The sequence below is a fragment of the Anolis sagrei genome, chromosome 6 (genome assembly GCF_037176765.1).
Source record: "Anolis sagrei isolate rAnoSag1 chromosome 6, rAnoSag1.mat, whole genome shotgun sequence".
NCBI classification, from domain to species: domain Eukaryota; kingdom Metazoa; phylum Chordata; class Lepidosauria; order Squamata; family Dactyloidae; genus Anolis; species Anolis sagrei.
Genome location: NC_090026.1, coordinates 130,878,244 through 130,892,932, shown reverse-complemented (window position 1 = coordinate 130,892,932; position 14,689 = coordinate 130,878,244). Strand labels below are relative to the sequence as shown.

General features: G+C 45.3%; 1 protein-coding gene across 2 annotated transcripts in view; it reads right to left on the bottom strand.

The window, feature by feature from the left end:
* SMARCC1 (SWI/SNF related, matrix associated, actin dependent regulator of chromatin subfamily c member 1) overlaps positions 1-14,689 on the bottom strand; it is a 145,318-nt gene that overhangs the window by 68,764 nt on the left and 61,865 nt on the right. For both annotated transcript variants that reach the window (XM_060782736.2, XM_060782737.2), the window contains exons 16-19: positions 9,861-9,974; positions 8,456-8,609; positions 5,901-6,014; positions 3,355-3,414 (exon numbers count right to left, since the gene is read on the bottom strand). In XM_060782736.2, the coding sequence (XP_060638719.2) occupies positions 3,355-3,414; positions 5,901-6,014; positions 8,456-8,609; positions 9,861-9,974 (442 nt within the window). The remainder of the gene's footprint in view (positions 1-3,354; positions 3,415-5,900; positions 6,015-8,455; positions 8,610-9,860; positions 9,975-14,689) is intronic.

Here is a 14,689-nt window from a genome sequence, read left to right as displayed (position 1 = left end):
CAGACCAAACAGTTGTATAGCATTTTTTAACAAACAAACATGTCCTCTGACCAGTAGCTGGCCCCTTGGAGTGCCTCTGGTGTTGCTGCAAGGAGGTCCTCCCTTGTGCATGTAGCAGGACTCAGGTTGCATTGCAGCAGGTGGTCAGTGGTTTGCTCTTCTCCACACTCACATGTTGTAGACTCCACTTTCTAACCCCATTTATTAAAGTTGGCCAGATTTTGTTCATTTGGCCACATGCTTGTGGATTTCAATGGCTTCTCTGTGTAGTCTGACAAGGTGGTTGTCAGAGAGATCCAGTATTTCTGTGTTCTCAAATAATATGCTGTGTCCAGGATGGTTCATCAGGTGCTCTGCTATGGCTGACTTTTCTGGTTGAAGTAGTCTGCAGTGCCTTTCAAGTTCCTTGGGCAATGCTGCTGCGTTTGGTGGTCCCTCTGTAGACTTGTCCACAGCTGCATGGTACACGGTAGACTCCATCAGAAGTGAGGGGATCCCTCTTGTCCTTTGCTGGACATAGCATTTGTTGGATTTTCTTGGTGGGTCTGTAGGTGGTTTGTATGTTGTGTTTCCTCATCAGCTTCCCTCTGCGGTCAGTGGTTCCCTTGATGCATGGCAAGAACACTTTCCCTCTGGGTGGGTCTTTGTCTTGACTCTCGTGGCTTATTCTCGGTCTTGCAGCTCTTCTTGGCATTGTTTGTTTTACAAAGTTTGGTAATATCAGCTTGGTAATGTAGAACGCTATTTACAGTATTAGAAAAAAACCTGGTTTTCCTTTTGTTTTTATGAATGCTCCCATTAGAAAATGCATAAGGATGTAGGTGAACTACATTTTCCATAATTGTGGGTCAATCCTTCCCAAACCCTGCCATTATTCAAAGTTGGCCATGTTGGGTCTGTGTGCCCAGTCTGGTCCAGATCGGATACCAGCTGGGTTCAGTGATCTCTGGTTAAGGGTGAACTACAACTCCCAGATTCCCAAATCAATCACCCACAAACCCAGCCAGTATTCAGTTCCTCATGTTGGTTCTGTGTGCCAAATTTGGTCCAGATACGTTGTTGGCTGGGTTCAGTGTTCTCTGGATAAGGGTGAACTACAACGTCAATACCCCCAGACCTGATCATGAGGGTTCTGCATGCCAAATGTGGCCCAGGTCCATTATGGGAAGGGGTCCCAGGGTGCAGGGTGAACTACAACTTCCATCCTGTTGATTCAGTCCCTCAAACCCCTCCAGTCTGTTCAGTTGTATTTACTCATCAGCTTCCCTCTGCGGCCAGCGGTTCCCTTGATGTATGGCAAGAACACTTTTCCTCTGGGTGGATCTTCGTCTTGACTCTCGTGGCATACCAAGGAAGGTTCTGCCACAGAATCCCTTTATCACCTGCAGCCCTTACCCCAGAAACAGCTCCACTGCAGCCAGTGTTGATATCTTCTCAGAATCGGGGAAAGACGCGTGTGTTGTTGGCTGCCCACACATCTCAGCAAGTTTTACTGCTGGTTTTACTGCCATCTGTACAGCTCTGCTGGATTTTATTGATTTTTACAGCTGCTGCGACTGTGCTTTTAATGTGGTGCCTGCATTGTATTTCTCCGTTTATTTGTACACCACACTGATTTCCACTAGAAGGTGGCCTATAAATCCATTAAATAATCTCCCATATACATTTCGGGGGGTCTGGGACCAGAACCCCTCCCTCCCGAGGCCGGAGGGAATACAGAGTCCTCTATAAAACACAGTGTAACAGAGGCATCGCTGGAACCGTACAGCACCATGACAACATTTATCCCTTTCAGAACCATCTCTGAAGTCTGAAAACACATTTCACAGATAATTCTGCAAAACGTCATAGTCGATAAGCAAGTTTTAAGGCTGCTTTCCAGCTCTTATCAGATCTGGCTTGGCCCCACAGACAGCCATTACTGAGGGTCACCATTGATCCCCTATTTCCTGTGATACTCAAGTGGTATTAAATTGGCAAGGCAACCTATTAGTATATGCAAAGTACCATACATACTCGAGTATAAGCCGACCCAAATATACAACAAGGAACCTAATTTTGGCACAAAAAAATTGGAAAATGTATTGACTCGAGTCTAAGGCAAGGGTGGGAAATGTGGCGCAGTGGGTTAAAGCACTGAGCTGCTGAGCTTATTGATCGAAAGGTCGCAGGTTCGATTCCGGGGAGCGGCGTGAGCTTCCGCTGTCAGCCCTAGCTTCTGCCAAAACATAACATAACTCAAAAACCACTGGATGAATTGCTGCCAAATTTGGCCACAAGGCACCTATTAACCCAAGGAGTGACCATCACTCAAAAAATTGATTTTGTCATTTGGGAGTTGTAGTTGCTGGGATTTATAGTTCATCTACAATCAAAGAGCATTCTGAACTCCACCAATGATGGAATTGGGCCAAACTTAGCACACAGGGCTCCCATGACCAACAGAACACACTGGAATGGTTTGGTGGACATTGACCTTGAGTTTGGGAGTTGTAGTTTCACCTACATCCAGAGAGCACTGTGGATTCAAACAATGACAGATCTGGACCAAACTTGGCACGAATATTCCATATGCCCAAATATGAACACAGATGGAGTTTAAGGGAAATAGACCTTGACATTTGGGAGTTGTAGTTGCTGGGATTTATAGTTCACCTACAATCAAAGAGCATTCTGAACTCCACCAATGATGGAATACAACCAAACATGGCATACAGGACTTCCATGACCAACAGAATACACTGCCCTTCCTTCTGCTGCATACAAGCACTGACTTTTATTATGTACATAGATTTGCCTGCCATTCACAGACATCTTAGGAAGAGGGTTCCACACACTCTGAAGCATCTGTACCAGGAAATATGACGCAACGCTGGATCTGTGGGCACTCATCCTTAGTATGAATTAACCCGCCTTTCTAAAATGAACCCGGATAGGTATGTTAGAATGTCAGAAACAGCGACAACTGCCATTGCAAATGTTTGCAACTTTCTCTCACACCTTCTGGGATTGCAAGAAAGCTGTGAACGTCACCAGAAGCACACCAGGGTTCACCTTGGCAGGCGCAAGGATTTTTGCAAAACGTGCCAACGCGATTTTGTTTGCTCCGTGACTTGTTTTCCACAGCAAACACGGACAGAGCGGGTGCATGACTGAGATCTCCCGACACGTACAGAAACATTTGGGATCCCGCAGCTGCAGAAGCAAAAGATGCGACGCGAGGAGCGCAATTAGGAAGCTTTCATTCAGCCGCTCTTGGCAGCCATACAAACAAGGGCTCCCCTTCACTCTATTCAATCCAGACACAATCTGCTCTGATTTCCCCTCTCTCCCATCTCCCAGCATTCCTCTTACCTCAAGCAGTAGCAGGGTCTCTTGCTCTGTCCATTCTCTCCCAGCGCTGGCACTTTTGCTCTGGAAGAAAAGCAAGGGAAAAACAATTTACTCTGAGGGAGACCACTCTTCCCAAGAGGGACAACTTGTGGATCTTCCCATTCTGATTGAGTAGACGATGTCTCGCGTGGAGCTGTCCATCTTAGAGGTGAAACAGGCAAAATAAACCCAGGGACGAGCCAAGCGTTCTTTTCTAACTACCACTGTACGTGGAGCAGCAAAACTTTTGGGTTCATTCATCCCTGAAGCTGGAAACTTCTTCTTGGAGTCAAGATTGGCTTAGTTAGGTATCCCATCAAAGACTGGCTTAAGAATGTCTAAGCTTAACATAAAACTGTACAAAGGAATAAGAGATCAACCAAGACGATTTCTAAACAAACTCATCATGTCTAACCACCTCTCAACAAAAGTTTGCTCCAGGCACTGTCAGGCCATTATATGCTAATCAAGGTGGTCAGTTGAAACATTCACACTTAGCTCCAGCAGACAAGAGTCCTTTGTCTCACCCTGGTCATTCCACAGATATATAAACCCCTAGTTCCAACAGACCTCACTACCTCTGAGGATGCTTGCCATAGATGCAGGCGAAACATCAGGAGAGAATGCCTCTAGACCATGGCCATATAGCCCGAAAAAAACTACGACAACCCAGTGATTCCGGCCATGAAAGCCTTCGACAATACATTAAACTCATCATGGTGTGATCCACTTTCAAGAGACCCCATAGACCCAAAGGCAAGTTGCAAGACTGCAAGGCATGAAAGAAAATAACAAATCATAGAATCAAAGAGTTGGAAGAGACCTCCTGGCCCATCCAGTCCAACGTTAGGGTTTCTGGAGGTAGATTCTCAAGTAACTCCATCCAGTCCAACCCCATTCTGCCAAGAAGCAGGAATATTGCATTCAAAGCACCCCTGACAGATGGCCACCCAGCCTCTGTTTAAAAGCTTCCAAAGAAGGAACCTCCACCACACTCCGGGGCACAGAGTTCCACTGCTGAACAGCTCTCACAGTTCAGATGGAGTCTCCTTTCTTGTAGTTTGAAGCCATTGTTCCATTGCGTCCTAGTCTCCAGGGAAGCAGAAAACAAGCTTGCTCCCTCCTCCCTGTGGCTTCCTCTCACATATTTATACATGGCTATCATATCTCCTCTCAGCCTTCTCTTCTTCAGGCTAAACATGCCCAGCTCCTTAAGCCGCTCCTCATAGGCTTGTTCTCCAGACCCTTGATCAGTTGAGTCGCCCTCCTCTGGACACATTCCAGCTTGTCAATATCTCTCTTGAATTGTGGTGCCCAGAATTGGACACAATATTCCAGGTGTGGTCTAACCAAAGCAGAATAGAGGGGTAGCATGACTTCCCTAGATCTAGACACTAGGCTCCTCTTGATGCAGGCCAAAATCCCATTGGCTTTTTTTGCCGCCACATCACATTGTTGGCTCATGTTTAGCTTGTTGTCCACAAGGACTCGAAGATCTTTTTCACAAGTACTGCTCTGATGTAAGAAAGCCTTGGGCTGCTCTGAGTTTTCCAGGCTGTATGGCACTGTTCCAGAAGCATTCTCTCCTGATCTTTCACCCACACATATGGCAGCCATCCTCAGAGGTTGAGAGGTCTGTAGGAAACTAGACAAGTGGGTGTTTATATATCTGTGGAATAATGTCCAGGGTGGGAGAAAGACCTCTTGTCTGTTTGAGATACGTGTGAACGTTGCAATTGGCCAGCTTAATTAGCATTGAATAGCCATGCAACTTAAAAGCATGGCTGCTTCCTGCCTGGGGGGAATCCGTTGTTGGGAAGTTTTAGCTGGCCCTGTTTCATTGTTTTATTTACTGTCCTAATTTTAGAGTTTTAAATACTGGTAGTAATACTTGTGTTCCTTTTCATGGTTTCCTCCTTTCTGTTGAAATTGTCCACATGCTTCTTGTGGATTTCAATGGCTTCTCTGTGTAGTCCGACATGGTGGTTGTGAGAGTGGTCCAGCATTTCTGTGTTCTCAAATAATATTTGTGTTATATTATTTGAGATAATACGCTGAGTAATATTATTATTATTACCTTAAATTAGGACAGTAAATAAAGAGCAACGCTATGAAAACAGGGGAATTCCAGACATGAAACAATCACGGCCAGCTAACACCTCCCAACAAAGGATTCTCCCAGGCAGGAATCATCCAGGTCTTGAAGCTGCAAGCCTTTGCAATGCTAATCAAGGTGATTAATTGTAAAATTCACACTTGCCTCCAACAGACAAGAGTTTTTATGTCATCCTGGACATTATTCCACAGATATGTAAACGCCACTTACCTAGTGGGGTTTATATATCGAGGGAAGGCTATTTGAATTTTTAAAACATATTTTGAAGTATAAAAACAAAAGAAAATCACCAAAGAATGACAATTTATGTGTACATTTTCTATTTCTGATGCAGAAACAGCCTGCTCCCCTCCTATGACCCAGTTTCCTTGGTGGCTCCTGGAATTGAGAGATTTGAGCCATTTTGCCTCACCTTTGCCAATGTTTTCTTGGAGTAGATGTCTGTACGAAGTCCAAAGTTCTGCAAGTCAGTAGGTTTCTCCTTGTTCTTCTCAGGAAAATTCAACATCTGCTGGGAGGCTGGGATCTATAGGAAGAGATGCGGAACTGATCAGAAGAGGCAGGAAGACATGGAAGCACCAGGCACAGCGAGGCAAGAGGCTCAGCTTTCGGAAAACACAGGACGTAAATAAAGGAATGCTAATGTAACTTTCAAAGCAGGAAAAAGCAATGGAGAAGCCCTTTCTCTAGGAACACATTCTTCCCTCTGTCTACAGTAGGATGGACAATTGCACAATCATCACCCCCAACACTGCCAGAAAGAATAGAGAGTTTCATCTATGCTGATGATCGTGCCATCACTGCTCAAGCAGGGAGCTTTGAGTTGGTTGAACAGAAGCTTTCTGAAGATCTAGGTGCTCTTACTGCCTATTACAGGGAAAACCAGCTGATCCCTAACCCATCTAAAACACAGACATGTGCTTTTCACCTCAAGAACAGATAAGCAGCCCAAGCTCTGAGAATTATTACCTGGGAAGGAATCCCACTGGAGCATTGCAGCGCACCCACATACCTGGGAGTCACTCTGGACCGTGCTCTGACCTACAAGAAGCACTGCCTGAACATCAAGCAAAAAGTGGGCGCTAGAAACAATATCATACGAAAGCTGACTGGCACAACCTGGGGATCACAACCAGACATAGTGAAGACATCTGCTCTTGCGCTATGCTACTCTGCTGCTGAATATGCATGCCCAGTGTGGAACACAACTCACCACGCCAAAACAGTGGGTGTGGCTCTTAATGAGACATGCCGCATTATCACGGGGTGTCTGTGCCCTAAACCACTGGAGAAATTACACTGTTTAGCCGGTATTGCACCACCTGACATCCGCCGGGAAGTAGCAGCCAATAGTGAAAGGACCAAGGCAGAGACATCTCCAGCCCATCCCCTGTTTGGGTATCAGCCAGCATGCCAACGACTTAAATCAAGAAATAGTTTTCTAAGATCTACAGAGACACTCGCTGGAACACCTCAGCAAGCGAAAGTCCAAAAGTGGCAGGCTCAAACCAGAACTTCAATCCATGGCTGATACCAAATGAGAGACTCCCCCCTGGGCACATAGAAAACTGGGCAACTTGGAAGGCGCTGAACAGACTGCGCTTTGGCACCACGAGATGCAGAGCTAACCTTCAGAAATGGAGCCACAAAGTGGAATCCACGATATGCGAGTGTGGAGAAGAGCAAACCACTGACCACCTGCTGCAATGCACCCTGAGCCCTGCCACATGATGCACCATGGAGGACCTTCTTACTGGTCAAAGGACATTTAATCAACTACCAAACCTGCAAACTTTGTGTTTTGTTTGTTTGTTAAAAATGCAATACAACTGTTTGGTTTGCTCCTGGCACGATAAACAAACCCCCACTTTTCACTACAACTCCCATTAGGTCTGGTCATTATATTAACTGGCAGGGGATAACAGGAATTGTGTTCTGCAAACATCTGGTTGGCCACAGCTGCTCAGGAATTGTTTGAGATTACAAATGCTGAACGTCTACAGAAACACCTCATCAGACAGACTTAGTCACACGAAGCAGCAAAGGAACAGAATATTAATTCATGTGAGGCAGGGATCCAAGTCACAGGCAACGGATAAACACATTTAGAAGAACTTCAAAGGGCCAAACTAGACGTACCTCTCAAAAGTTACTTAAAATAAAATAGTCAGCAAAATTTCAGGGATCAAAGGTTACATGGGGAAAAAAATCAGAAGAGATGGAGGCGGACTGGCTTCCCAAGGTCTCAGTCTGTGAGAAGGCTTCAGTGTGAGATAGGCCTTAGTCTGCGAGAAACTTTGGTGAGAGAAGCCCCAGGTTAAAGGTGAGAGAAGCCCCAAGTTAAAGGCCTCGTGTGTAAAGCTGTGTGTAAAGCTCCTGTGTGAAGTTCGGTGTGAGAGGAAGCTCTGTGAGAGCAAAGCTAGAAGCCGTTTATCTGCATGAGAAAGAAGCCCAGTGTGGAAGCAAAGAAGGAAGTACAAAGAACTTTGTTTGTGTTATGGAAACCTTGTTGTAAATAGTGCAACCGTATTATTTTACTACAAAGCAAAGCCTCTTATGGAAGAGAGAACATTGGGCTGTGTGTTTTTGTCATTTTTATCACTTTGGGCTACTGGTGCTGAGTCACACTTCTGCTAATAAGTTACTCTGCTGTACATTTATGGGGAGGGTCTTTTGCTAATAAGCCCATTTGCCCAACAGGCCATTCCACAGGTGATGTGCTGCTCCAGAGAAAACCCTGCCATGGCGTCATGCCAACTGAGTCTCATAGGATGATGGAACATGCAGCAGCGCCTCAGTTGAGGATCCTAAGTTCTAGGCAGCTTCATATGGGAGGCCTTAACCTTTTCGGATATCCTGCCCCAAGGCTTTGTAGGTTCAAACCAGCAACCTGAACATTGAGGTGGAAGTGCCCAAATCACTCAGCATGGGATGTGCACGGGGTAGTGACAGCGGGAAGCCTCTTACCTGAGGTGTGCGCAGATGCAGCGGCATGAGCCCTGAGGGAGTGTCCGCCAAGACGTTGAAGTGTGGGGTGGGAGGGGGGCCCATGGCCATGGGGCGGCTTTCTGGGTCCACCTGGTAATTAATGAGCCCCCACTGCTCCAGAAAGGCATGCACCCTAGGAAGACAAGGGGGGGGGGGGGGGAAGCCACGTGAAGAGTCAGCCTAACAGGCAGGAAGTGTTCATTAATGGCAAGTACACGGCCCTATGGATCTAGAGAGAGTCTTTGGTCCCTCCTGCAATTAAGGTGGCAATAATGACATTTTGCCCACTCAGTCTAATCGTTACCTTCCTGACAGAGCGGTACCTATTGATCTACTCACATTTGCATGTTTTTGAACTGCTAGGTTGGCAGAATGCGTGACTGTATCGCTGTCTATGAACCCACACGCTCACTACGGTCATCTGGAGAGGCCCTGCTCGTGATCCTGCCCGCGTCGCAAGAGCGCTTGGTGGGGACATGAGACAGGGCCTTTTCTGTGGTGGCCCCCCGACTCTGGAACGCCCTCCCAAAAGATCTTAGACAAGCCCCTACGCTGGCAGTCTTCAGGAAGGAATTGAAAACCTGGCTGTTTCGATGTGCCTTTTCAGATTAGGAACCTCCAGTACCAAATCCTAGAAGCACCTTAGTAGAACCAAGATCACTGCACACTATACACCGCACTTATATTTAACCCCACATCCCTCCTGCCACATCAGCACTTTTAACCCTGTACCCCTATTCCGCCCGGCGCAGTTTTAATAGTGTTTTGTTGTATTGTCACTGTTATTGTTTTCCTGCTTAACTGTTTTTAATTTGCTTGGTTATTGTATTGTTGTATTGTGTTTTTTGAGGCTTCGGCCTGTGTAAGCCGCATCGAATCCCTCGGGAGATGCTAGCGGGGTACAAATAATAATAATAATAATAATAATAATAATAATCTAATAGAGTCTGAGTTCTATACATTCCCAGATCTGATCACATGGTCTGCAGCCCCTCCCACATCCAATACACACATATGAAATACAGAGAGCAATCTGAATTATATATATAACAAATAACTAGCGGAGGCTTGAAGAAGGTTGCTATTGTCAACAATCTCTGGGCATGAATACTTCAAACTTGTGCTCTATATACTTGTCTGAGAGTCCATCCCTCAGTGGACTCAATATCTAAAAAATGCACCTTGAAAGCATCTGACCCATTGTAAGCTGAGCCTGAGTCCTAGTGTGTACCTTTTGAAAATGGTAGCACGGAGAAAGAAGGAACTGCCCCATTCCTTCTTTTTTCTGTGCCTCCCACCCCCTAAATACTCCCATTTGTGATGTTGTGGCATAGAAACAGGTAAGGGAGAGAAGGTTCTTCCTTTACAAGGCTGCAAGCCATACCTCATGACGGCGCAAACATCTCCGGTCAAGTTCCTCCTGCAGGCCGTGCTGGTCAGGTACTCCTGAGGGTTCAGGCGATAGGTATCGATCATGAAATTGCGGTAGGCCAAGTATCTGGAAAGAAAACCCCAAACCGTGAGGAAGACAGCTTCAACACCATGTGTGTTGCTTGAGGAGCACATCTCATCCAGGCAAGGCCTTCTCAGAATGCCACAGACCTCCTCCTCCTCCTCTTCACTCAACACCAATTTGTTACTTCCCTTCACCATAAGCACTTGACCTCCAATGATAGTGACAGGCATGCTGATTTTGCCTGCTCTGGTTCGCCGGAGCATGAAATAGAAGCCAAGTCACACTTTTTGAGCACAAAAGCTGACTCTTCCCTCAGAAAGGGAAACCATCAGAACAACTCGTTCCCTTCAACCTGAACATAGAGTTCCACCAAAGTGGGCAAGAGTTGGAAGTTCATTTCTATAGACCCTCCAGAAAAAGAAACCTAGGCAGGTATCATAAGCTGGCACTGGACTCACAGACCAGCACGGATCCATGAACCAATGCTTCGATCAAGGAGGTCCCCTAAATGTTGTTAGCAAACACATTTTCGCTTGGTGCTGTAATGACCACAGTATTGGCACCAATTGGGGCTCTGCAGTTCAAAAGCGTCTCTCTTCCTTCACTCAGCCTTCCCTATGAGGCTTTAAGAAGAGGGTATTCTAGAACTGTGGACGAAATCACTTCTGAGTAACCCCTGTCTTCCTAATCTGCCTTAAAATGACCACCTTAAGCAAAGCGAACGTTGATCCAGATCTACCTCCAGGTTTCTGGGTCACCTGTAATGCAAGTTTTGGCTCCCAGGTGTTTCACGTTAAGAACAATACATCAAAAGAGCTGCCACCTTTTTCATCCTAGTCCATTCAAGTGAGGAATGGCCGTTTGCTGTGCAGGGAAGTGCTCTTGTCTCACTTCTGGGACCGAAAAGCAAACATCTAGGCCAGAGAAGTGGGTTGTGTGCCCCTCCAGGTGTTGCTGGACTGCAATTCCCAATCTTGTTGCATCCCAATAGCTTCTCATGTGCCACACAGTTTCTACTTCTATCTTGAAATGAGTAGGTGCTCACTAGTACTTGGTTCGTTTTTCCAAAGTCTGTATCTGACTACTATGTCATTGTGTTGCTGAAGGCTTTCATACTGTTCGGACGCAGCCTGTGATTGAACCTTTAGCCTGTGATTGAACCTGTGCTTGTGTTTCTGTATCTGATGTGAGTAATGAGGAGGAAAATCAGTCTCCTGTTGCTTCGGATGTGGGGGATGCTGGGGCTGACTCTGGGGTGCAAGATGGAGACACTTTGGTCAATACGTTTCATGCAGACACTGACAGAGAGGCTTCGGTGCAAAGGGCAGATTCTCATGAGAATGTTTCTGTCAGGCCTTGGGAGAAAGGTTTACACCCTCCGTCTGTGAGCCCTTCAGATTCTAGTTTGGAAAACAGTCTGACACCTGGTAAAGTTAATGGGGAGTCAGATAAACGGAATCAGTGGCTGGAGATTAGCCAGAATCAACAAGAGGCCCAACGTTTATGTAGATCCAAAAGAATTCGTCAGTTAAGGTCAAAGACCGGGGAGGGGGGGGGGGGGGGAACGAAACCAATTTTTGGGATTTAAGGTTTGCCTTTAAAAAGTCTTGTCAGATCAGGCATCGTTTGGAAACCAAGTACAAACCTCATGGAATTCCTGTTCAAGTGGTCTTGTCTTCATGGATTTTTCTAGCCTTTCAAGTTGACTACCTGTATCTGGTTTGTTCTTGCTTCTTGTTTGATTCCTGTCTGGATAATCATTGCCTTGAATTGGATCTTCATGCTTTTTGGACATTGCTTTTGATTGCTCCATTTGGACACTGTTTTATCTTGCTGCACTGGAATGCCTTGTTGCTTTTTGGAATCCTATCTATCTTTACAAGCATTTATTTCTACTGGCTTTTTTTGGCTAAGCTTTAATAAAAAGGATTGTTCCTTCACTCAACGCGTGGTGTGTTTATAGTCAGAGGGGCTATTTCCTGTTCTGGAGTGCAACACATACTGGTCTACTGTCTCAGGCAGTATCGAAATGTGTTCTGCTCAGCTATGCGAGATCGGAAGCCAGTCTGCGTTTGCAAGGGGAATCAAGGACTTAATGACTCCCAAACCAAGGAGGGCACACACAGTGTTCTAGCACATATTACCCAAGAAGGAATATTGATAGCTCCCTGCTGCTATCCAGAGCATGTGATGCTTCTCGTTCGATTGGACAGGAACACTTCTTAAAAGGCTCTCTAATACCAAGTGCAGGTATAGGAAGGGTATAAGGATGGCAGAGCCTCCTTCCCTCTGCAGTCCCTAAGAAAAAAAGCAAACCAAGCCAAGTTCTGGGAAGCATTTGGTGACTCTGAATTTCACAGCAGGATAATCAATATCTTAAGAAGAATAATTGAGGGAAAACATGATTAGGGAGTGATTCAAAGGAGGATTTCTAAGCAAAGCAATTTGGAAGACACTCTGGGAGCCTCCGAGACCGTAAAGCTTGGAACTCTAATAACAAAGAGATAATAAATAAAGCTGATCATTTCATGAGGAAGGTTGGTGGTGCAGCTTGCTTTTGGGAGAGAAAATTTTGTGTGGCTTCACCATCTTCCATATTTCAGAAGGACAATTTGTTGCGCATAGCGTGTTTCAGTCAGGTCCAATGCAGAAGACACAATAACATTGCACCCAGGCAAGAACAGAAAAACTTTACTCATATCAGCAGAGTTAAAACATAAACTTGCAATGTTGCAAACAAAAACAAACAGTGCAACAAACTTAAATAGTCCTTGTAAGCAATACAGAATACGTTTTCTTCATCATCATCCAAATAAGAGAGCAGTAGAAATGGTTGAGCAAAATGCCTGAGCAAAAGCTGAACTGCATTCTAAAACCCATACAGTTATACCCCACTAGGTGTGGACCAAACTTACTAGCTGACCTACATTAGCAGCTGCACATAATAATCAACAGGATAAGGTTTTCTTTAACACACACACACATACTTGATCCTGTTACAACTTACTGTAACAAATTTCACATCCCTGAAAGGAAACCCTGCAAAACAATGGCCAAATGGCCACGCTTGCTCAACAACAGTGCAACAAACTTAAATAGTCCTTGTAAGCAATACAGAATAAGTCTTCTTCATCATCATCCAAATAAGAGAGCAGTAGAAATGCCTGAGCAAAGGCTCCTCAGAGCAAAAGCTGAACTGTATTCTAAAACCCATACAGTTATACCCCACCAGGTGTGGACCAAACTTACTAGTTGACCTACATTAGCAGCTGCACATAATAATCAACAGTATAAGGTTTTCTTTAACACACACTCACATACTTGATCCTGTTACAACATACTGTAATGAATTTCACATCCCTGAAAGGAAACCCTGCAAAACGATGACCAAATGTCAGAAGCGTCAGCTGTTCCAAGGTCCTGTTCCAAAGTGCCTTTGTTTCCCTGAAGAAACAGCACATGCCTACGCTTTCGGAAGGGGCGTTCTTAGGTTGGATAAATATACCTGTCCTTTAGCAACCGAGAAGTCAGCCAAAAGACAAGAATATACTCAGCACTACACTACTCCTCACTTCAGTAAATGCAGCCATTCCCAGGAGGATCAGGGCATTTGCTCCCTAAAATGTTGGCCTAATAGGTGCGTAGGCCGGACATGAGTCATCAATCATCAAATGTAACAAATCAAAGGGAACTGGTCTAGCCATGGGTTTGTGTTCTTTTTTTATTTCCTCCCTTTAAAAATCTGGAACGGCACAGATTCCTACACAACAGTCACCTGCAAGGACTAATTGGACCAACAGATGTGTTAGTGTTGTTAGTTCTCATCAGTGATGATGAGAGCTCTCAGTGGCGCAATGGGTTAAACCAGTGGTTCTCAACCTGGGGTCCCCAGATGTTTTTGGCGTTCAACTCCCAGAAAGCCTAACAGCTAGTAAACTGGCTGGGATTTCTGGGAGTTGTAGGCCAAAAACATCTGGGGACCCAACAGGTTGAGAACCACTGGGTTAAACCCTTGTGCTGGCAGGACTGCTGACTGAAAGGCCGGCAGTTCAAATCTGGGGAACAGGATGAGCTCCTGCCTGTCAACTCCAGCTTCTCATGCGAGGACATGCGCGAAGCCTCCCACAGGATGGTAAAACATCTGGGCAACGTCCCCCGGGCAACGTCCTTGCAGACGGCCAATTCTCTCACAATGGAAGAGACTTGCAGTTTCTCAAGTCACTCCTGACATGAAAAAAACCCCAGTGATGACCAAGCAAAAGTGGACCCTCAACCACTTTTAGAGCGATATCATTTATAATATGCACCAGCCACTCTGCAGAACAGGCTCCAAGAGCACTGTTTCCAACAGAAAAAGTAAAAAGAAACCCAGCAATGACAATACAGTGAAGACTTCAGAACAGAGCTGAAAAGAGCTCATTATATTTTAATATTCATTTACTGTGAATTTAAATTGCATTGTTTTTTATGTTGTGAGATGCTTTGAGTCTTGTTTAAGAGAGGCAAGTGGGAGGAAGAGGAAGAGGAGGAGAAAGAAGTAGAAAAAGAAGTGACTATTGTTCTTGTTCATGTTGGGTTTCTTAATTGTTGGGCAGCCACAACAAAGCCACATACTAGGCATGCGTACTCTGTTGTTGAGTACACATGCCCAGTATGGAATACATCTCACCATGTTAAAACAGTGGATATGGCTCTCAATGCTGAATTATCTACGCCCTACACTACTGGAGAAATTATACTGTTTAGCCAGTATTGCA